The sequence below is a fragment of the Pyxicephalus adspersus genome, chromosome 4 (assembly GCF_032062135.1).
Source record: "Pyxicephalus adspersus chromosome 4, UCB_Pads_2.0, whole genome shotgun sequence".
NCBI lineage: Eukaryota > Metazoa > Chordata > Amphibia > Anura > Pyxicephalidae > Pyxicephalus > Pyxicephalus adspersus.
Genome location: NC_092861.1, coordinates 82,359,817 through 82,382,696, shown reverse-complemented (window position 1 = coordinate 82,382,696; position 22,880 = coordinate 82,359,817). Strand labels below are relative to the sequence as shown.

At 35.2% G+C, this 22,880-nt stretch overlaps 1 protein-coding gene across 1 annotated transcript in view; it reads right to left on the bottom strand.

Annotated features, from left to right (window-relative positions):
- Positions 1-1,337: 1,337 nt before the first annotated feature.
- The window catches only part of RFX6 (regulatory factor X6), a 31,553-nt gene continuing 10,010 nt past the window's right edge, over positions 1,338-22,880 (bottom strand). Inside the window, exons 5-19 of the mRNA XM_072408797.1 lie at positions 21,856-21,933; positions 21,217-21,244; positions 15,251-15,358; positions 14,989-15,066; positions 14,785-14,898; positions 14,658-14,707; positions 14,230-14,389; positions 12,717-12,861; positions 11,613-11,707; positions 10,417-10,534; positions 7,471-7,593; positions 6,183-6,392; positions 4,518-5,012; positions 3,497-3,715; positions 1,338-1,651 (exon numbers count right to left, since the gene is read on the bottom strand). Coding sequence (XP_072264898.1) covers positions 1,470-1,651; positions 3,497-3,715; positions 4,518-5,012; positions 6,183-6,392; positions 7,471-7,593; positions 10,417-10,534; positions 11,613-11,707; positions 12,717-12,861; positions 14,230-14,389; positions 14,658-14,707; positions 14,785-14,898; positions 14,989-15,066; positions 15,251-15,358; positions 21,217-21,244; positions 21,856-21,933 — 2,203 coding nt within the window. The 3' untranslated portion in view covers positions 1,338-1,469. The remainder of the gene's footprint in view (positions 1,652-3,496; positions 3,716-4,517; positions 5,013-6,182; positions 6,393-7,470; positions 7,594-10,416; positions 10,535-11,612; positions 11,708-12,716; positions 12,862-14,229; positions 14,390-14,657; positions 14,708-14,784; positions 14,899-14,988; positions 15,067-15,250; positions 15,359-21,216; positions 21,245-21,855; positions 21,934-22,880) is intronic.

Here is a 22,880-nt window from a genome sequence, read left to right as displayed (position 1 = left end):
TGAAAGACATTCAACCTATTTCAGGTCTGGAAATGACCTAAATTTAGAATATACCGTTTTATACCTAGTTTTAGTGATGGTGAGAATAGTTACAAGGTTAAATATAAAGGGTAAATCTTCCCAGTGGGGCTTTGGACACACTGTGTTGCTGCAACACAACAGTGTCAATCCAGCCCATGGTAACTATATTAGGCACATTTTATCTTTAAGGAATGTCCTACTCAACCCTGAGTTTGGTCTACCTGGTCAACTACAAAGTTTCATTCCCAGTTCCAAGGATCTTTACTGTGCAGCGCTGCCTGTACTCACACAGCCTTTCTCCAAAAAGCAAAGATGCTGGATCCTTCCCACCCTGAGCATTTGTACCACTTCCCCCTTCATTAATATAGCTAGATTCCTTCTCAACAGAGTCCTAGGAGGCTGCAATTGGTATAGCTAGTTATACAAAGAATAGGTCCACAGTGTGCATATTTAGAATGGAAAAAGGTTGTATGGCTATGGACAGGGTGGACTGGTCTCTGGAATTGGGACAGAGATACGCATTGGTCTAGGAGCACTGGGGGAACCAGGGGCATGCCTGCAAGTTGTACCAAAAGTACATCTGTCCTTAAACTGAGACAATAAAACAACAAGTGAAAATTCTGTGTTTTTTTTGCAAACGCAAATGTTTTAAATGCAACGCCTTTTCTTTTTTTAAAAAGGTGTAGCACTGCCCCCTAATTCTCGACCACCTAGGCGATTGGCAATGAATGGGAGCACAAAGCCTCCCAGGATACCTACGTCAGACATTCTGGGAGGCTTTTGGGTGCTCCTTCTGCGCAGAAGGAGCCTTTTTGTGGGAAAAAAATTTGCCTATCTCACGCATGCGCAGTGAGATCGGCAAATTTTTTTTTTATCCTACGTCACCCAATCTCGCACCTGGGTCGGGTGACGAAGGAAGAAGGACCAGAAAGAAGAGATGAAGATGGTGGGAGCCGGGCCTCTGGCTCACGGACAGATGCCAGGACGACGGAGGGCAGGATGCAAGAGACCTCCAGATGGATCGGACTGCCCTGCGGGATTAAAGTATGTGGATTTTTTTTGTTTTAAAGACTTTTGGGTTTAGTTCCTCTTTAAATATTATTTTACCTGAAAAAATGTTGGAATCCTATACCTACATCTTTTGCCTAATGTTTACCAACAGGCATAGATACCATATGTAAGTTTGGCAATACTTGTATAAAACACTAAAAGTTTCACCTCCGTGCATTAAAAACCATCATAAATACATGTGAAATTCTCCCTTTGGCTGATGATAGAGAAAGACTATGGCACATACAAAATATTGTTCCCAAAGTTGATTGTCTCCTTGACTCCCTAGTTTACCTAGGTAACTTTACAAAATTTGTAAATTTATCAGAAATAGGGACAAAGGTGTAATTACTAATTTACATTAATGTGTGATTTTCACATATTTAAGCAGAATTGTCTTATGTATTTCCTGAAGCAGGTCCCATGAAAACAGTATTGATTGGAGGTAAAGAGGATACCATCTCCCTCATGTCACTAGACTGAACATGGTTGTCCATTGATTCCTGGGGGCCATATTGTTCCGCTGTACCATACATGCATTGAGAGGTGGAGGCAGATATCACACTTTGCATATTTGAAGCTGCAGGAAAAAAGTTAAAAAAATCATTAGGATAGGTTGATAATTAGGATGAACCTGTAACAATGCTATGGAAAATAAAATATTTACACATTGGTAAAATTAAGCAATCATATATCCTACATGTCCTTCTCACTGCATCCCAGCTATACATACTGCCCCCCTTCCAAGTAGTAACTTGGCAGGTGACTTAGTAAAAGAGGTTAGATTTTGGTTATTGATAAGGAAGCAAATACATAACTATGTTCCTATAATCACTGGAACAACCTCATGTTCAATTTAGGCTTTTGCAGCTGAAAATGAGCTGGCAACTGTTGCTGCTTTTGGAGGAGAGGGGGTAGGTATTCCGGTAAGACCAGTGTATCAGGGAAGGACAGACAAACATCTATTAGAAATGGGTCAGAATGGGCCAGAAACTAAAAAAAAAAAACTCTCAAAATAGAATGGGATTGTAGAGAGAATACTGTCTCTAATTTCAGGATGATTAAATTAAATATAAAGCCTCACTGGTGAGTGATGCCTGCCTCCATAAGTTTGTCCAATAGAGGTTTCACTTGATGTTGTACTTGTAGAGTTTAGTGTGACACATCAGGGAACATGGTTATACAATCACCATGTAGATCTACTGGGATCTTCCTCCAAGCTGCATTCATGATTGTCTTCTTGATATTATGTTAATAACTTTTTATACGATGTTCTGGAGTCTTTAAGGAGACTCAGTAAAACTGGGTGACACAGCAAACCTGGAATGGGTTTCTTGAAAGTCATTTGCTATTTGTTACCAAATGTTTTCAGTCCTGGACCAGATCCATTCCAGGGTTTTTTTGGATCACCCAGGTTCACTGATGAAAGTGTATGCTCTCCAGTCTTGGAGAGCTTTAATAAATGAGGCCCAATGAATCTGCTCTATAGACCAGAAGGATAACCAGCAGCTGTATGTTATCCTAGTGTGTATGTTATCCTATATTATCCTAGTGATGATGATATTGTCCATAAATATATTATTAGATTTCAGTTGTTGAGAGTGGAAGAACCTAATCAGACATTGTATGTACTAGTCCCTAGACAAATACCTCAAACCCTTCCATTCTCTCTGTACTTTTAGACTGCCCTGCATTAAATTGCATAGGGTTGTTTGATGAGTAGTTGTAATTTTGGCAATCAATGCAGTTATATCAGTCCTAATGAGTAAAGCCTAAATTCAAGCACGCAATTCAGTTACCTTGGATAGATATAAGATGCGTGCCTGGAGACCCAGGTAATCCTGGGTCTTAATTTATTGAAGACCAGTCTGAGAAGAGATGGCTTCACTTTGACCCACACCCTGAGGATCTGAGCTTTCCACTGTGGCTTCTCATGGTTAATTCAGCCCTGAAGGATTTGAGGGAAAGGGGTTCTGAAGAAACTGGAAAGCCACTGAATAACTTAGTCCTGAGCAGGCACGCTGGACAGGAGATAGCTAGGCAAGGATGAAGAGCAAGGAGGCTTGAACCCAAGACCCCCAAAGCCAACAGCATATTGTCTTAAGTTTGATCATAAACAGTGTGGGAAAACATACACGTCTAAATATTCTGCTCCCTCAGATATGCTGTCCTTCCACAATATCAACATGGTAATTAGGGTTTCCTTGGAAAGTAACAAAAGCTTAGATGAAATGTGTGCCCACGCCAACATGTCCAGACCATACCCCCAAGTTATCAACTATTTAGGAAAAATGATTGTTTTTTCTCAAATTGAACCATACTATATAGGAGTTTTGTTTTGCCTTTTTGTAAATTAAATATTAGTTCAGGGTTCTAAAGATGGAGACTATGTTACTTACTTATACAAACTATATTTTTTACTTACTCATTGAATTTCGGCAAAGAATAGCAGGTGATGTATCTGTATAATAGGATCCCAATTGCTTTCTTCCACTGTCCTCCAAAATGTTAAGTGGATCATGAATTTCATTAAAAGAATGCAATGGACGTATGGAACTAATGCTGCTAATCACAGAAACATGTTGATCTATCATTGATCCAAGTCGATGAGACTCTGAGTAGTTTAAATGATTTCCATAATACCCTACAAAGAGGAAAACAAACCATTTATAAGGATTGTTAGTATATTTACAAGAAGCTGCTTGAATACTAAAACACAGAAAAGTCCTTACCTAAAAAATACTATATAACCAGTAATCATGATGACTAATATATATAACTAATATATATACATACATATATATATAAATATATATATATCGCTATATGTACTATGTATACATTTCTGGCGAACATATTCAACATTTCCAGGAATTTTATTTTTTAAATATGCCTAGAGTCCCTAGGCTAGTGATGCAAAGCATTTTAGCATTATATAGTAACCTCTGTTCTGCTATTTCTTTATGTATGCATTTAGAGCTCTGAGCACAAATAAATAGTAAACATGTCTCTGATAACTTTAAGATTGTCTGCTTCTGCATAGAGCCTGCAGATAAAAAAAAACTCACATTGAACTGGGGCTTTTATAAGGCGCTAAGACATTTTTGTTACACATTTAGGTACCTACTTCAGTTGTTGCAGACATAAAGTTATTAATAGCAAAGTATTTTTTGTTTCAATATGATTGGTTTCTAAACTGTTATGATATTTGTGTAATAAATGTACCCGATCAGGTGAAAGAAAAGTAATTGACTGATTAAGATGAACACAGCTTTATCTTATTCATAAAGCTGGGTATGACCTATATATGTAAATTTTCTACTATTAGTAAAACAACACAAACAAAAACAAAATTTCATAAAAAAATATGAAAAAAAACATGTTACACAAGCTACTTGTGGAAACAAATTATAATCACAATTGCTAATACGAAATATAAACACTACCATTGGATGTATTTGAAGAATAGGCTCCTCCTTGGCAACTTCCAGAAACGGAACCATTCAAAAAATTAAATCCACTAGCATTGAGAAACTGCATGCTTTGCATCTCTTGAGGAGTTGATGAACTTCCATAATTTGATGAAGGATGAGCATTATATGAAGTCACAGCACAGCTGTTGCTGAAATAATCTCGAGAAGTTTGCTGCTCATTTATTTGGGGATAGCGACTATGATCCAATCTGTGATGAAAGGCTCCAGGAGCATGAGCTCGAAACATGGCTTGATAGTTTGAACCAGGTGGGAAGTAATTCTGATTAGACTGAGGAAGGCTTTGGTAAAGTGTTTCAGAAAGTTGAGAATGACTGGACATTCCTTGGCCTGCACTAGAAGGCCTTAAAGCCATAGGTCCTTGATTTATAACACTGCCACGATTTACCATGGCAGGCGACATTGGTGGAGTCATCAGGTGAGCTGTACTTTGTGTAACATCCATCTGATCTATAAATATAATTTATTACAGAAAAATCAAAAAGTCAAAATGCAAAGAACATTATATGAAATAATACCTCAGCTTTGGGTTTTTTATAGACGGTAAAGTTCATGGTAAAATGCCATCAATTCTGAAACGCTATTGGCACTACTAAATACAAGCGACAAATGTAACCCTGCGACAACAAGGGACACAAGCGACAAATGTAACCCTGTATAAAAGCAGATAGTAACTGGAAATGGTTTAAATGTGAAACAGGCAGCAACAAACAGTTCTAGGGATGAGTAAGCGAGATTTTAAAATTCAATCTCATGGCGAATCGGGCCGTTCTTGCTTACCGAACATGTAAGGGTGAACGACCTGTGTAAATTGGGCTGTCAAGATCAAATTTTTTGGGACCTGCACTCCCCTTATTGCTCTTGCAGCCCTGTAGTATGTGTTCTTCTCTATCGAAGAACACAGGAGTACCGCGGCTGTGCTCATCATCATCCTGTGGTGATTCCCACGGCTGCATTAATTTATGAGCATAGCCATGGTACTCACACTAACAGGAGAAGTTACTGCGCCTGCATTCATGAATGCATCCGTGGGAATCCTCCTGTGTGCGATCCTCGGGCACTAGAGGTTAAGTGAGGGCAAGCTCTAGTGCCTGGGGATCGCACACTGACAGGAGGAGAACCACAAGCCCTCATTTAACCTCTAGTGCCCGGGGATCGCGCACAGAAGGATTCCCACGGCTGCATTCATGAATGAAGCCGTGGGAATCAACTCTAATGATTTCCTCGATCTTCTGTTTGGTCAGCGAAATTTGTCGAAGTTTTGCGGACCCATCAGAAGTTCGAGGAAATTTTCGGGAGAATGTCAGAGGCATTCTCTCTCATTCCCAAACAGTTTCTTCTCACAGCTCTTCTCCCAAACAGCTTTTCTAGTAATAAACTGTAATTTTGTAAACATTTTTCATTCCTTGCCAAAAAACATTCAAACTGAATGTTTACATTTAAATGTATGTAATACTTTATTAGATATTGGAACGTTTTCTTTAATGTTCAATACTATTTACACCTATATTACATTTATAATTCACATTATTCACTACAGGGAAACCCTAAGCCTGGAGATATGTTTTACCATTTGAATATTTTCTGTCAGTCATTACTTAATTTTCTCTAGAACTTTACCTGTAATGGAAATGTTCTCGTTATCTTCACTTGAAAAGGAGTGTAGTCCACGTACAAGACCAGCATGCTGGTCTGGTGACATAGCTGGGTAACCTTGTTCCTGCTGACATTCATTTTTAACAGTGGATTCACTTGGAAGACTACCAGATTTGTTGCGACTAGCAAGAAAGCAAGAGCTAGGAGATGCTGTAAAGGTTGCTTTACTTGCATCTGAGTAGATAGAATAAAAGTAAATGAGTTAAAAAAAAAGTGAGAAAGAAGTTAAGAGAAATACATACTTGTTTTGTTTTAACAAAACCTTCAAAAAGCAAAGACAAATACATTTAAGGCAAAATACATCTAAATTAACGTATCTCAAGCCATTTTTATTTGAATAGACTAGAGAAAGGCTACATCCTCTGTCAAGGTTAATACTGCCTGTGTCTGGTAAAATTCACCTTCTCCATTTGTCGTAATCGTTGAAAAAACAAAGTGATACAAAACTGAAACTACTGTAATGAATTATTAAGAATTGAGGGGATGTTTAAGGGGCATCTATTAACAGTGACAGTTACCTGAGAAGAGATATTCTCTGGCTTTAGACAGATTTTCTTAACTTTTTGGGAAAAGGAAGTTAAAGTTTATCTCAGTGGTACACAGAGATAAAGATATCAACAACAATATGAAAACTTTTATGAAAAATGTATCAAATTCCCTGTCTTATTTACAAATAAAAGCAAAGGTTTGGATTGAAGTTTCAATTTATTGAATTATACCAAAGCATTTTAGAACCACTAAAGCTTAAGTAAACTAAAGTAAAATCTTATTATACAGAAAGTCTCTCTTATTTTGGGTGGTCATTGCTTGCTTACATTTCCCAGTGAGCATTTTCCAAAATCTTGTCTTCCATAACTGGCACCTAGGTCTTTTATGTTATGTCTAAACCAAAGTTTCCTTGCTGATGAGTACCAAAAGAAATTATATTACTGTCCACGGATATGTGTTATGGTTTAGCTAATGCTGTGCAAATTAATTGCCATGTAAAAACATTAACCATAGGTCTATTAACGTTCCAAAGACATTTTTTTCTTTTCATTACATTTCCTATGAAGTTTTTGTACCTATACTTTGAAGACCCTCCTGTAATCATATTGTTTCCAACTAGAGTTTTGAGCTCCATATTTAGCACTGGTGTCAGTTTCCCTGAAGTAGATAGAAACTATCACCCAAATTATGCATTTTTACTGTATCAATATACTTTTAAAGAGTTTCCAAGCTATTTGGAAAGCTGAAATGTTTTCAAGCTTACCTGCATTTTTCATGTATTTGTCTAATAGATTCTGAAGTTCCTGTTCTTTATCATTATTAAACTGTGTCTCAACGGCGAGTAAAATATATTCATCAAGAAGCATTCGTATTAGGTGAAATGAACCTACAAACATAAAAGAGAGAGTGGAGTATTGATACTATCTTCATGAACATCTGACCACAAGCAAGTGAAGGCAAAAAACAAACAACTGATACACTTCAAATGACCTACCAAAACCAACAAACGATGGTTTCTTTAAGTGAAATTTCTTATTCTAATCTTAGGATGAATGAGCCACATACTTTAATATATCTACAACCTCTAAGCACACAAACTAGATCAGAGACAGTGCTGATGAAAGCACATCTTATACTAAAGGAAAAGCAAATATTGTGGTTCACAATAAGCTTGACTGACCTGTATGTGTTTGTTTTACCTCTTCTTCAAATACAGCAAAGAGTACAAACTCTGTTGAGTTAGGGCAAAGGATTTAGAAATTTGGAAACAAATTAACACCTTATCTTGTATTACTTACTTCCAGCAAAATACCATGTTCATCTACCGTAGTAGTGAGTGTTATCTGTGCAGAGTCTTGAAGTTACATATTTTTATTAATGCTAATTTATATTCATTTCCTCTGGGGCAAAGGATTTAGAAATTTGGAAACAAATTAACACCTTATCTTGTATTACTTACTTTATATTCATTTCCTCTAGGGCAAAGGATTTAGAAATTTGGAAACAAATTAACACCTTATCTTGTATTACTTAAGCTACATACACACTTCCAATTATTATCGTCGGAAAACGAACGACGAACGTTCCTGCACGATATATATGAACGATCGTATAGCACCGATCCTGCACATAGAGGTAACGACACGATCGTTCGTAGATAATGTACACACAATAGATACGATCGTTTAAGCGATAGAGGAACTATGTGCACGACAGGAAAGTGAACGGACGTTCGTTCATCACGCATGCTCTGAACATGGACGATCAACGAACGACCGTACACACGAACGATGCTCAACGATCGTCGTCCAATCCGATCCGCCGGTCCGGTCGTTCGTTTCCAGCGACTTTCCTCGTTCGTCGGCGTCGTTGGTTACTTTTTTACGAACGATTTTTTGCCCAATCGATCGTTCGTCGTTCGATTGGAACGATAAAAATTGGAAGTGTGTACGCACCTTTACTTCCAGCAAAATACCATGTTCATCTAGTAGTGAGTGTTATCTGTGCAGAGTCTTGAAGTTACATATTTTTATTAATGCTAATTTATATTCATTTCCTCTGTCACATGTTTTACTGTATAATATGAGGTATCTGTATGATTCTGACACAGTCACATAGTCTAATAATTTTAACAGTTGAGTTTTTGCCATTGGTAAGAAAGCTGGATTATTTGGAATATATCTGGACTATCTTCATTCATTCTGGTGATTACACAGAGATAAGCCAATTCTTTATTTAAGCTGATCTGACACCAGAATGAATGGGAACAGCCCACTGATTGTCCAAGCTATCTAGCTTCCTTCCCAATGACAAAAGATGAACTGTGAAAATCATTATACATGTGTACATGACTGTCTCAGAATCATACAGATATCTTATATTGAGAACAGTAGTAACTATGTTATGACAGAGGAAAATAAAATAGTGGTAAAAGGTGTAACTGCAAGCTTCTGCATAAGTAATACTTTCTTGTAGGTTAATGTTCTGTTTTATTGGAAGTAAGTAATGCTAGTTAAGGTGTCACCATTATATGAAAAGTGCCTATTGGAATGTTATTGTATTAATATTTATTTAGTGCCAAGATAATAATCAGTTTTTTTACAAAGTCCATGGTCATATTGCTAAAAATCCCTTAAAGGAGCTCAAAATATATTGGAAAAAATACATTATATGAAGGTCTAATATTTTCCTATGCAATGGTCTGTAGACATTATATCTACAAAATGTAATAAAAAACATTATAAAATGGTCTGTAGACAAAAAATGAACTTCCATTTCTCCTGGACAAAGCAGACATTTGTGTAAGTAGGCAAATTAATATGCAAACTATGTTGTCAAAAACATGAGGAACATGGGGAACATTTACCAGGCATTGAACTTGACTTTCACTAAACCATTCCCTGGTAGCACATCATACAGGCTCATGTGTTTCAATGACAGTAATTGTTTCTACACCAGGGAATGTTTCACTGAATGTCAGATTCACTGCTTTATAATAAGACTAATAAGACTCCATGCAAAACCTTTATACATGCTTAGGGTATGCCTTAAAATTGTACACGGTCCCCAGATCCAGCCCGGGTGACCAGGATAAGTGGGGGGCAGTGAGCATGCATGTAAAACCTGCAAACAAATATTGCACTTGTTTCAAGACTTGGTCATGTTACTTACCAAGACATAATATTCTGCATACTGCATCAGCTAAGGCCACCTTGGTCTCTTTATTCTCCTAATAAACTCCAACCACATTGACTTACTATGCATGCACGATGTCAGAATCCTACCCAAATGTATAAAGAACTTTACCAAATTTGTTTCACTGTACATCAGTACTGCATGGAAACTGCAGTGCTCACTAGTCATCACTACAAATATTGAATATCAATATTAAAACTTTAAAATATAAATAATTTATTCACAGCAGTGCAACCCATAAATAGTATTCCACATATTATTGCATAACTTAACTAAATAACAAAAACGTAACATATTGCAAATTAATCCTTATCTGCGGTGCCTGTTTACTGAAAGAGTCAGTTTACCTACAGTAGACAAAAGTAAAGTCAACAACTCTTCTGTGTGTCATGATTGTATGTTGGATGGACAAAATACAAACTAAAACTGATTTTGTACATGCATTTAACTTGTGTGTCTAACTTGTTTGCCTGGCTTTAATATTGTAGAATAAAAAAAATATTGTCAATCCTACCAAAGCTGGATGCGTTGTTTAATGTTAGATTGTGCATAACTCGGGCACCAAAAAAACTCCACTTCAACAGGAAATCCTGTGCTCTCTTCTTCAGTGACTTGCCACTTTGTTTGCTTGTCTGATTGAAAAGAATAATATAATACATTTTTTAATATGTTATTTGCATATGTTCTTTGACATAAGTTCCGTAAGTAAAATGACATCACTGTGCCTACTACATCCTTTTTTTGAAAAGTTAACTTCAAACATCACTTTACCAAAAATGCTTTTTTTCTGGGCTTTATCTTTCCATGGATATTGACATGCCTTTTTATGACACTCTGTATTGCGGTGTTAATTTCACAGTGTTGGTTCATCTCTTTAATATACCATTGTGTTACATGAGTAATACTTCTATACCCTTTTGCTCCTGTTCAAGCACTATGGCTACTTCTATTCATTCTGGTGTCAGATCTACTTATATAAAGCATTGGCTTATCTCAAGTTAAATGACTTTTGCTAACAAAAAAAAATGTTCTTTTGATAACTGTGTGTTAAAATGCTTGTAATTATCATGTCTATAAAACTCTATATTTAAGCATTATGCAAAACCTAACATTTATATTATGTTTATCATTCTCTATATTTGCATTATATTTGATAGCACTTTTTATAGCATTATTGCTTCTTTTTTTTAAAAACACTTGGTGGTCCTGCCAGTCCTCTGGGTCCTGCCAGTGTGCATTTTAAATGAAGAAGCTAGAAAATTTGATATTTAAAGTAATATATTGTAGTGGCATGTGATGTGATTTTATTTGGATGATCGTATCGTTACAGCATGTTCAGAATTGTGCACAATACAATTGTTCAAAATAATCTTGCATAATCATTAGTCGTTCGCTTTCTAACGACAAATATTGCGTGTGTACCTAGCTCTACTCTCTCTAAAATTAAAGGAAAATTCTACATTTTGAAGTGTCACCAGTATAGAAATATAGAAATGGAAAGTCCTCCAATTTCTGTTTGTGCCTATGAGACAGATCTCCAATAAAATAAATAGGGTTTTAACCTTTCCAAACTTCATCCACATATAGTTATATATAGTACATTACTCCACTGATTGTGCTTGCTTCTTTGTCTTATATGTTTGTATTGTAATATGTTTTGTACACAAAGTTCAGATTGGTTGATTTTTTTCAGTATGTTAAAATAATTACCTTAATGACTCTTTGCTCTACTACATTATCCAACCACTCAATGAAGGACTCCACTGTTGCATTTTTCTTTAAAAGGTCTTTTAGTTCTTGAAAGACTGCAATATATGTAATCACAATATGACATTATTGTTTGTGTCCTAGAATTAAAACACACTTGGCATATTTGTCAGACACTTGAAACATTGAAATATAGATGTGGGATTATAGCAGCCACAGGTTTTTTACAGTACAGATTGGCAAGTTCTATACCAAAGAATTTAAACGAAAATGTAATGGTGTAATGTGCATTATATATACCTATATATAGAATACTAAACCTTTAGTGGTTCCTGATAAATTGTGTTTCTTAGGATATCTGCACCTATTACTGGGGACACACAATGTCCATTCCTTTTTCTTACCATGAATCATGTTCCTTTGCTTAACATTATGCAACACTATATTGATAAGTTAGGCAAGACTTACGGAGCTTTATATTTCTCTTATCAGCTAGAAGCTTTCCTTTTTTTTCCCTTGTTTTAGATACTTGTATGTCATTTTGCTCCATACTCTTGGCACTAGTTTTTGTGAATGTTGACCAACCTTAAGCAAAGGTAGGAGTTTTATATTTAAAACTGGTGGAAAGACTAAGGTAGCACTGGGTCAACCTTCAAAGTTGATCAAAGTCAACCTACAACCCTCCTTAGAAGCTGCCATCCTCACTGACATTTATTATAACTTCTATGTCACTCTCCAGGTAAAAGTATGCTGATAAAATGTTCTGGCTTCACCAGCTAAATTGTTGCATGCATCTTTTGAGTTAGAGACCCATGTAACCATGGAATCAGCTAACAAGTGTGACAGATGTGAGAGGGAGCAATGATATAAGGTAAGTATGAAATAAGGTAAGATAAAAATTAGTATGGAAATCTTGCAGTATGGGAGCCCCACTGCAAGGGTGTTGTTAAGTGTTCCTGGAGTTTAGCTTTACTCTTGTAAATTCCATTTATTGTGATCATATTACAGTAACACATATATACTGAATACTGAGGAACTAGATAAAATGATTCTATTAAAATATATTTACTTTTACATTATCATAAAAAAGTTTGGTTGTAGACTCACGCTCTGTGTAGACATCACTGTCAGAATCAGCACCACTACAACTGCTAAGAAGAGCCTGAGATCCGATGCTGTACAAGTCTACCTTCTCAATGTCTGCAGATATGGAGTTTACCACATTCTGATCAAACAAAGCTGGCCGAGCAATCTGGTTAATAAAAATACATGTAATATGTTATTTAGCATTTCACTAGCATATACTGGTGAATAAGTCGTAATATAAGCATAGTATTGAATCAGTACAAAAACACATATGAATTATTTATATATAAAAAATATATACATTTTATTACAGGGTGCCTTTTAACAGTGTATGGCGGGTGTTTTCACATAATGTCTAATAAGAATTATACAGGGATTAGCCACTACTTTGCCTCTGCCATCTATAGGCACAAACCTGCTGTACCTAGAGTAAAGCTGCGTACACACGGCAAATTTTTCTCGCCCGATAATCGGTATCGGCCAATTATCGGGCGAAAATCTGCCGTGTGTACAATCTGGTTAATAAAAATACATGTAATATGTTATTTAGCATTTCACTAGCATATACTGGTGAATAAGTCGTAATATAAGCATAGAATTGAATCAGTACAAAAACACATGAATTATTTATATATAAAAAATATATACATTTTATTACAGGGTGCCTTTTAACAGTGTATGATGGGTGTTTTCACATAATGTCTAATAAGAATTATACAGGGATTAGCCACTACTTTGCCTCTGCCATCTATAAGCACAAACCTGCTGTACCTAGAGTAAACCAACTAGCCTTGGTCAGCCTTTCAATGACCTTATCAGTTCCAATTCACTGTATCATAAAAAATGTGTAAGCATTGGTTATCCTAAGTAAAATCTGCAAATCAAAGTGACCTCAAGTTCTAGAAATGTATGTAACCAAATCTGCAAATCAAAGTGACCTCAAGTTCCAGAAATGTATGTAACCAAAGGTACATGCAGATCTTAATCTTTTCTGTAAAAGTTTAGATTTTTCTCTACCCTCAGCTTCTTAGTCTCTTTTTTGTTCATTGAAGGTGCCCTATTACACTTTAGCATGAACTTTATATGAAAACCTTAGTGGTAGCTTCTTTATGTTAGAATAAAGCTTCCCTTTACATTAAAAAACAAAGGCGAGAAGGCATATTTTTATTTTTTTTACCATACACGTTTAATTATCGTGGCCTGGAAGTAGTGAAAGTTTTACCAAAATTTTACAAATGATTTTCTATATTTAAATGCATAGCGAAGCTTTCAAGTCCATTGTGTAGTAACAGGAGATTGGAAACATTGTCATAGCCCAGTTATTACCCTAATTCAAACATTTGTGTTAGACCTTTTCAAAATTCATTAAATTAGAAAATACATTTAAACAAACAAGTTCATCCTTCATTGTTCCAATTGAAGCCAAGAAAGTAGTGTACGAAGTGCTAGCCCTCTACTAGTAATTAGTCTTAATTTCTCGGTGCTCAAGGAGGCCAACTGTACCCGAAGATGGAAAGTGGTTTTGAGAACTTACTTGTGCTAAGTGCAAGAATGAAGTCTGTCTCTTCAAGGATGACACAAATCTTCTAACAATTGGCAGTTTCTTTACAGAAAGGGATTCTGGTAGATTTTCCAACGATGTAGTAACCCATTGCTCCCAGTGTTTGGCAAAGTTTCTTATGTCAGCTAATAAACTACACAAAAAAGGAAGGTATGTAGATTCATACAGCAATATGTCAACAGAAACAACAATATTAATGGCACATTGACAGGGTCTCTTTAAGGCACGTTTGTTCTCTAAAGGTAAGAACTAAAAGTAAACTAACCCACATAATAATGCCTCTGTTAAATGTTTCTGTATTTTCCTGTGTTAGATTTCTTCCCAGTGTAATGCATAACAGTGTGTGAAATACCAGTCTTCAATAAGCATTTTTGTGAACCTGCATTGTAATAAAGTTTTACCTTTCGGGCATTTCCTGCATTGTTGCTGGTATGAGGACATCTGTGAGAACCTAAAAAAAAACAAAAGCTTGTAACTAAAGCTAAACTTTTTTTTATAAAAATGGAAAGGAAAAAAAAATCAACCTACCTTGTATAGAATAGAATCACAAACACAAAATATATCTATAATAACTGGATTTTCAAGCAAAGGCAGCAAGTGATCTGGCATCCCTTGCCAAAAATGCAATAAAAAGTGCTGGATCTAAAACACAAAGATGTAAAAGGTTTTCAGGTTCTGTAACTATATATGTATGACAGCATTATATTCACCTTAACTGATGAAAAAAGTTACCTCTTCGAAATTTCCATTGATGGCGTTGTCAAGTATACATTGACAATGTGTTTTGTACATCATGATGAGAGTGTAAACCTAAAAAAAAAAAAAGGGAAATGGTCACAGTGTAAAAGAAACATAAATGTATACATGATTCAAGCATAAATTAATTTTTTTTGCAAGAAAATAAATAATATTCTCGGATGGCATTCTGATTTATTTTTAGAGCTTTTTTTACAAGCTTAACTTATCTAAAATAATTATTATCAATAAATCCTACCTTTTCTTTAGACAAACATCCTTGTAAAACCAGATGCTGTGCACTAGGAAATTCAGGTAGCAGAGTTCCAGTCTTCGAGCTAAGGGAATACTTTCTGGTGAAGCCACCCTGTGTATAAAAATAAATGTGTTTGTGAGTTTAAAAAAATATATATACATACCGTCTTTTTACACAAGCTACTAAAATATATAAGTCAATAAAAAGTGTGAAATTACCACTGTATAGTCATTTGTTTCATATACTTATTTCATATATTTATTTACAGGAACTTTCGCTAGAGCCCAATAATGATGAAACAACATGATGTTGATTACGTGGAAGAATGCAAAGTTAAAGACTAGATGGAGTAATACTGTATACAGAAAATGAAGCTGGCTACATTCTGATACAGTAAAGAAATATTTAAAGTGAGTCAAATAACAAAAATATCCATGGGATTAGGCCTGTAGGGCATTTAGAACAGAATAACGATTAGGGTATACCTCCCACATTTCCAAATCACTAAACCTGACCTAACTTGCAGACTAAAACTTTTACTTCACCCTTACTCAAACATTAAAACTTAGTTTAAAGTATCAGATTAACGTATATATCTAATACCTGGATAGAAATTGTAATACATTACCAGCCGCAGATTTGTTGGCAGCATTTAAATTTTTTTTCAGAATAAGTAGATTTTTTAAAAGTATGGAACATTTTTTCACACCTAAAACTAAAAGAAATAAACTTAACAGCCAATCTTTATCTCACCTTTGTTTATTGGTAATTAACAACCATCAGTAACAAGATCACTCATGACGTGCTTTGCACTGACATTGAGGTCGAGCTATTCAGAGTGAGGATTGGTCTGTTTTGCATACATGGTATAAAGAGTGCAGATTATGTAAGATGTTAATATTAATGTTCATGAGATTGAAAGATTTTATTGTTTTTATTTAGGAGCTATAGTTTTATACTATATCAGTTTTTATTATTTATAGATAAAAACATACAATAGCACATATAGGATACTATGCAAGGCAAGGGTATATAATTCCAATGGGAGATTCACCTAGTGAAAATAAAGAATAAATATCCTACAAAAGAAAATTAATGCAGCCAACACATCTGAAGACACCAAAACATTAAGCCACCGCCACCTGCCTGAACCATTGATACTGAGCATCTAAATGTCGTAACAGGTATTGTGATTCATTGGACCAATCAACATGGAAACAGCAGGATTTTCTCTAGTACAATTTTGGGGCGTGTATGAAATGTAGCCTTAGGCACTTTTTCCTAGCTGACAGAAGTGGCACCTGGTGTTGTCTCCTGCTGCTGTAGCCCATCTACGTGAAAGTTCAACATATTGCACATTCAGAGATGCTCTCCTTCATACCTCAGTTGTAATTATTTAGTTACTGTTTCTTCAAATCGCTCTGGCTATTACCTTTTAATCTCTGGCATCAACAAGGTTAGCTGGGTCACACAGGTTCTCCCAAGATAAGTCTATCTTCTCAAGTCTTAGAGAGCTTAAATAAATCAAGCTCAATATGTCTTTAAATTATGAATGCCAAAATACAAACATATCAACAAAATGTTAAGATCCTTACATTTGTTGTAGCCACTAAAAGCAAACTCTTCTGGGTGTGGTTTGAGTTATTAGCTGGATTGTAAATTGATAATGGGCAAAACAGGGGGAAGCATATCTGCCTTACCCTTTTCATGCTGTAGAATTGTAATAGTACTTATCAACCAAATGCCACAACCTTAAGCGGTAAAAGTTACCTTACTGGGCATTTTTAATGTAAGTATAATGTTATCCATCTTACACTTCTATTTCTAGATAAAAACTAAAAGCAAATACAAAGAATTACTTAAAGGTTAGCCAACCTTATATAATGTTAAAAATGGGATGATAGGTCTACTTTAAGGGATAAGTGTTACTTAAGATACGGATGGTGAAAGGGAAAATTAGGCATTCCCTGGAATAAGATTTTACAATAAAACTTAAGCTAACACGCTAAATGTGTACGGGTAATTTTTTTTATAGCCAATCACTTAACTGTAAATATTGAGTTTATATTGATAAGATATGCAAGTAATTACCCATTATGTGTATTAAAAGCTAAGGGGGAAAGGCTGAGTAGCAAACGGGCTCCTAATGCAAAGTGTTTAGTAAAACTAATGGATTTACCTAGAATGTTTAGATTTTACTGGTATATATACTTATATTTCTAGGCATACCATCTGTCTGAAATAGTTCATTAACAATTAGTCCAAGAAGATAAGATTTTATGTCATTATGTTACATCATGATAATTATATCACTTATGGTATAATAGCAAACAGCATCTTGTGGTTACTGAGTTTCAGTGATTTTTTTCTAAACTTTTATTTTATATTAAGTATGGGTTTTGATCTTCCAAACTTAAAAGTGTACATATAAATCAAAGCAAAAGGGTTATGGTTAATGATGGGTCACTAATAATTAAAACTATACAAATGGGGTAGCAATACAGGCCTGGACAGGCTTAGTGGCAACAGATGAGATTACCTTGTGTATCATTATGCTAATATATTGCTTTTTAACATACAAATTTCTGGTAATACACCAGAATATTTAAAGTTTGTTTAACCACTCCTATTTGTAATCTGTCCTGCCACAAATATGGTGGTCATAAAAAGGGTGGTACAGGGAAAGTGGTGGACATTGGTTCCATGGGCACATCAATAATATCCAGCCTTGTCTATCTTTTGAGTTGCCAAATTGAACAAATCCAAATACTCCAAACACAAACAAGAAGATCTTGTGCTGAACTATATTCTGAATAGTGTAATAGAAGCCTGCGGTGTATACAAAGGCAAATGTTATACCCTGTGTTTACCATCTCTCCAGTGTCTGAGATTATATTGATCAGGAATGAGGTTTGGCTTTTACCTATACACAGTACACGTATTGATCAAAATGTCTCAAAACTTAGCAGTTCCGAATAATGTGTTTTATGCACCCTACACAGTTTTGAAATAAACAATGGTTGCAGCATCATTCTACGCTGAAGTTGCAAACTCCATTCACTAGTTGCCCCCCAGCTAGCATTGAACAGTAGGGAAAGATTGATCTTGGGCCTATTACACACATTTTAAACACATAGTAGCACCAGATGGCTGTGTATGAAGGTATAAACATTAACAACGTCACGCCAAATCAATATGTTTGATGTTTTCATGTGCAAAATTGCTGCTGTGTCTGGAATATAAATGATTGCCTGAGCAAACCAGTGCAGTATAAGACAGAGACCTAGTATGTTGAAATATTTTGCTGCCAAATGTTCAAATATAAATGATCACAAGCTTGTATATGCAATCAGTCTACAACATATTCTCAATCCAAAAAGGCTCATCTAAGGTTTTTTCCTTGACGTCACAATCTTACTATATTTGTAGGATATGTACCGTGATCCTAACTAATATCCCAACCTCACATGACAACCTTTACATCCTTAGATACAGCAAAGTCAGTGAGTGTTGTCATCATAGGACAGGAAGTATATTGCTGATAGAATTACAGGGCCTGATTTATTAAACTTCTACATTAGAGAGCTTAAATAAATCAAGCTCAATATGTCTTTAAATTATGAATGCCAAAATACAAACATATCAACAAAATGTTAAGATCCTTACATTTGTTGTAGCCACTAAAAGCAAACTCTTCTGGGTGTGGTTTGAGTTATTAGCTGGATTGTAAATTGATAATGGGCAAAACAGGGGGAAGCATATCTGCCTTACCCTTTTCATGCTGTAGAATTGTAATAGTACTTATCAACCAAATGCCACAACCTTAAGCGGTAAAAGTTACCTTACTGGGCATTTTTAATGTAAGTATAATGTTATCCATCTTACACTTCTATTTCTAGATAAAAACTAAAAGCAAATACAAAGAATTACTTAAAGGTTAGCCAACCTTATATAATGTTAAAAATGGGATGATAGGTCTACTTTAAGGGATAAGTGTTACTTAAGATAAGGATGGTGAAAGGGAAAATTAGGCATTCCCTGGAATAAGATTTTACAATAAAACTTAAGCTAACACGCTAAATGTGTACGGGTAATTTTTTTTATAGCCAATCACTTAACTGTAAATATTGAGTTTATATTGATAAGATATGCAAGTAATTACCCATTATGTGTATTAAAAGCTAAGGGGGAAAGGCTGAGTAGCAAACGGGCTCCTAATGCAAAGTGTTTAGTAAAACTAATGGATTTACCTAGAATGTTTAGATTTTACTGGTATATATACTTATATTTCTAGGCATACCATCTGTCTGAAATAGTTCATTAACAATTAGTCCAAGAAGATAAGATTTTATGTCATTATGTTACATCATGATAATTAAATCACTTATGGTATAATAGCAAACAGCATCTTGTGGTTACTGAGTTTCAGTGATTTTTTTCTAAACTTTTATTTTATATTAAGTATGGGTTTTGATCTTCCAAACTTAAAAGTGTACATATAAATCAAAGCAAAAGGGTTATGGTTAATGACGGGTCACTAATAATGAAAACTATACAAATGGGGTAGCAATACAGGCCTGGACAGGCTTAGTGGCAACAGATGAGATTACCTTGTGTATCATTATGCTAATATATTGCTTTTTAACATACAAATTTCTGGTAATACACCAGAATATTTAAAGTTTGTTTAACCACTCCTATTTGTAATCTGTCCTGCCACAAATATGGTGGTCATAAAAAGGGTGGTACAGGGAAAGTGGTGGACATTGGTTCCATGGGCACATCAATAATATCCAGCCTTGTCTATCTTTTGAGTTGCCAAATTGAACAAATCCAAATACTCCAAACACAAACAAGAAGATCTTGTGCTGAACTATATTCTGAATAGTGTAATAGAAGCCTGCGGTGTATACAAAGGCAAATGTTATACCCTGTGTTTACCATCTCTCCAGTGTCTGAGATTATATTGATCAGGAATGAGGTTTGGCTTTTACCTATACACAGTACACGTATTGATCAAAATGTCTCAAAACTTAGCAGTTCCCAATAATGTGTTTTATGCACCCTACACAGCTTTGAAATAAACAATGGTTGCAGCATCATTCTACGCTAAAGTTGCAAACTCCATTCACTAGTTGCCCCCCAGCTAGCATTGAACAGTAGGGAAAGATTGATCTTGGGCCTATTACACACATTTTAAACACATAGTAGCACCAGATGGCTGTGTATGAAGGTATAAACATTAACAACGTCACGCCAGATCAATATGTTTGATGTTTTCATGTGCAAAATTGCTGCTGTGTCTGGAATATAAATGATTGCCTGAGCAAACCAGTGCAGTATAAGACAGAGACCTAGTATGTTGAAATATTTTGCTGCCAAATGTTCAAATATAAATGATCACAAGCTTGTATATGCAATCAGTCTACAACATATTCTCAATCCAAAAAGGCTCATCTAAGGTTTTTTCCTTGACGTCACAATCTTACTATATTTGTAGGATATGTACCGTGATCCTAACTAATATCCCAACCTCACATGACAACCTTTACATCCTTAGATACAGCAAAGTCAGTGAGTGTTGTCATCATAGGACAGGAAGTATATTGCTGATAGAATTACAGGGCCTGATTTATTAAACTTCTACAAGGCTGGAGAGGATACACTTTTGTCAGTAAAGCTGTGTGATCCAACAAACCTGGAAAGGATTTCTTAAAAGTTCTGTGCTATTTGTTAGCAAATGTTGTGATCCCTGGACCAGAGCCATTCCAGGTTTTCTGGATCACCCAGCTTTGCTGATGAAAGTGTATCCTATATAGCCTTGGAGAAGTTTAATAAATCAGGCCCATTATTTGAAAATAATGAAAAAGAAGCCAAAATAATACAACCGCCACATTTAAAGACTGATAAGCTGCAATATAATATATGTTATCGCTTGCTACAGATACAATATAAAAAAAGGGACATACCTCACTCTTCATCTTGCTGCCAGAAAACCTTTATGAAAATAAATATGGAAAAATTAGACATCTACTCATATATAGAGATGGTAATAGATATCTTTAAGATAAATTAGACATATCTCTATGACACTTTACTTTGACATCCCTCTATGACTTCTGAAAGTGTAAATAGTAAAAAACAATATTCAGGCAAGGAGTGAAATTAATTTCTGAGCTACTATGCGGTCCAGCAAACACCACAGTACAGCCATAAAGTTCACTAAGGAAATCCTACTGTATCCAAACAGCATCTCACTAGTGTCATAAACTGATGGCAAAGTGTACTATTTACCTTCATCTTACTTGATATATCGTGATATATCACCATTCAGATTTTTGAAACAGCAAGGATTTTGCAGTGGGTGTGTACTTGGGTTCCCAACTCACCAACAACAAGCACCTAGGTAAACTAGGGCACCATTGCAAAGACGGAATCAGAAGTAAAAAGAAGCAGTCATTCCAACTGCACACATATCAGTTTCAATTTTAAATTCAGACTAAAGGGTTTCTCTTCCAAACAACTTTTCAAATACTGTAATACTGATTACATTTATGATTAGTTGTGCTTATTATCAGTAATGATATCAGTTTTTAAAACATTTCTACCTTGTTAGCCCTTTTCCTGAGTACACTGAATGATAATATGCACTGCTTTCCTTGATGCCAATTCCATAGTAATGATATCTGTAAAAAAAAGAGCTTGTTTCAACAGTATAATTATGTTACAAAAAAAATAGACATAGACAAAAGTGATGGAACATACATGTAAGAGTTAAATAAACATCAGTATAATTATCCCTTTAGTCATAAAACTAATTATAATAGGTCACTGATCTTAAACCCTATTAACTTAATACACTTGAATCCATTTAGTCTAAAGTATACTGTAAAATAAACACGATTTGCTTATCTTTTCCACAAATATTTCACTGTGCACTTAATGTGTATCGCTTCAATTTACACAATTGTTAGTTTAAAAAGAAGGCTGATATTTAATTTTCAGCATTTATGGCTTCTTTATTTGAAAGATACTATACATTTCCTGGAGCATATGTTCACTTTTTGTGTGTGTACCCACAAGTCTTGTCTTTATCATGCACTGCCACAAACAATGGCTGATAAGCAGATTGATATAAGGAAGCTATCTCCAGCCTGCAATAACATGTTATCATGAGGCCAGCTGTCATGTTATTTTTTCAGCAATGCTCAATCACATCTCCTGAGGTTCAACTATTTGCACTTCATCTTTAAAGGGCTAAAAATAATTTACATTAAGAACAAATCCCAGATCTCTCATTATTTCTGATGGAGGGGGAGAGACCTATCTATCCTTGTTCCAACCACTGTTCCGTTGGACTATTTCTAAATATTCTAACTCTGATATATGGCTTCCATGAAATAAAGGAAATTCATAGACTTTTGTTCAGACAACCACATTTAAATAAGCTTAATGTGAATAATTATATTAATATGTTATACTGTCATATTATGTATTACCAATTTTATCTTTTTCTGTTGATTTCTGTGTTCACTTTAATCACTTAGTCATGTGCAAAATAAACAGTAGAGGTAGTAGAAATGCCTTTCATAACCTTTTCACTCTAAGGGAACCCTTGCATTAATTTTTAGGT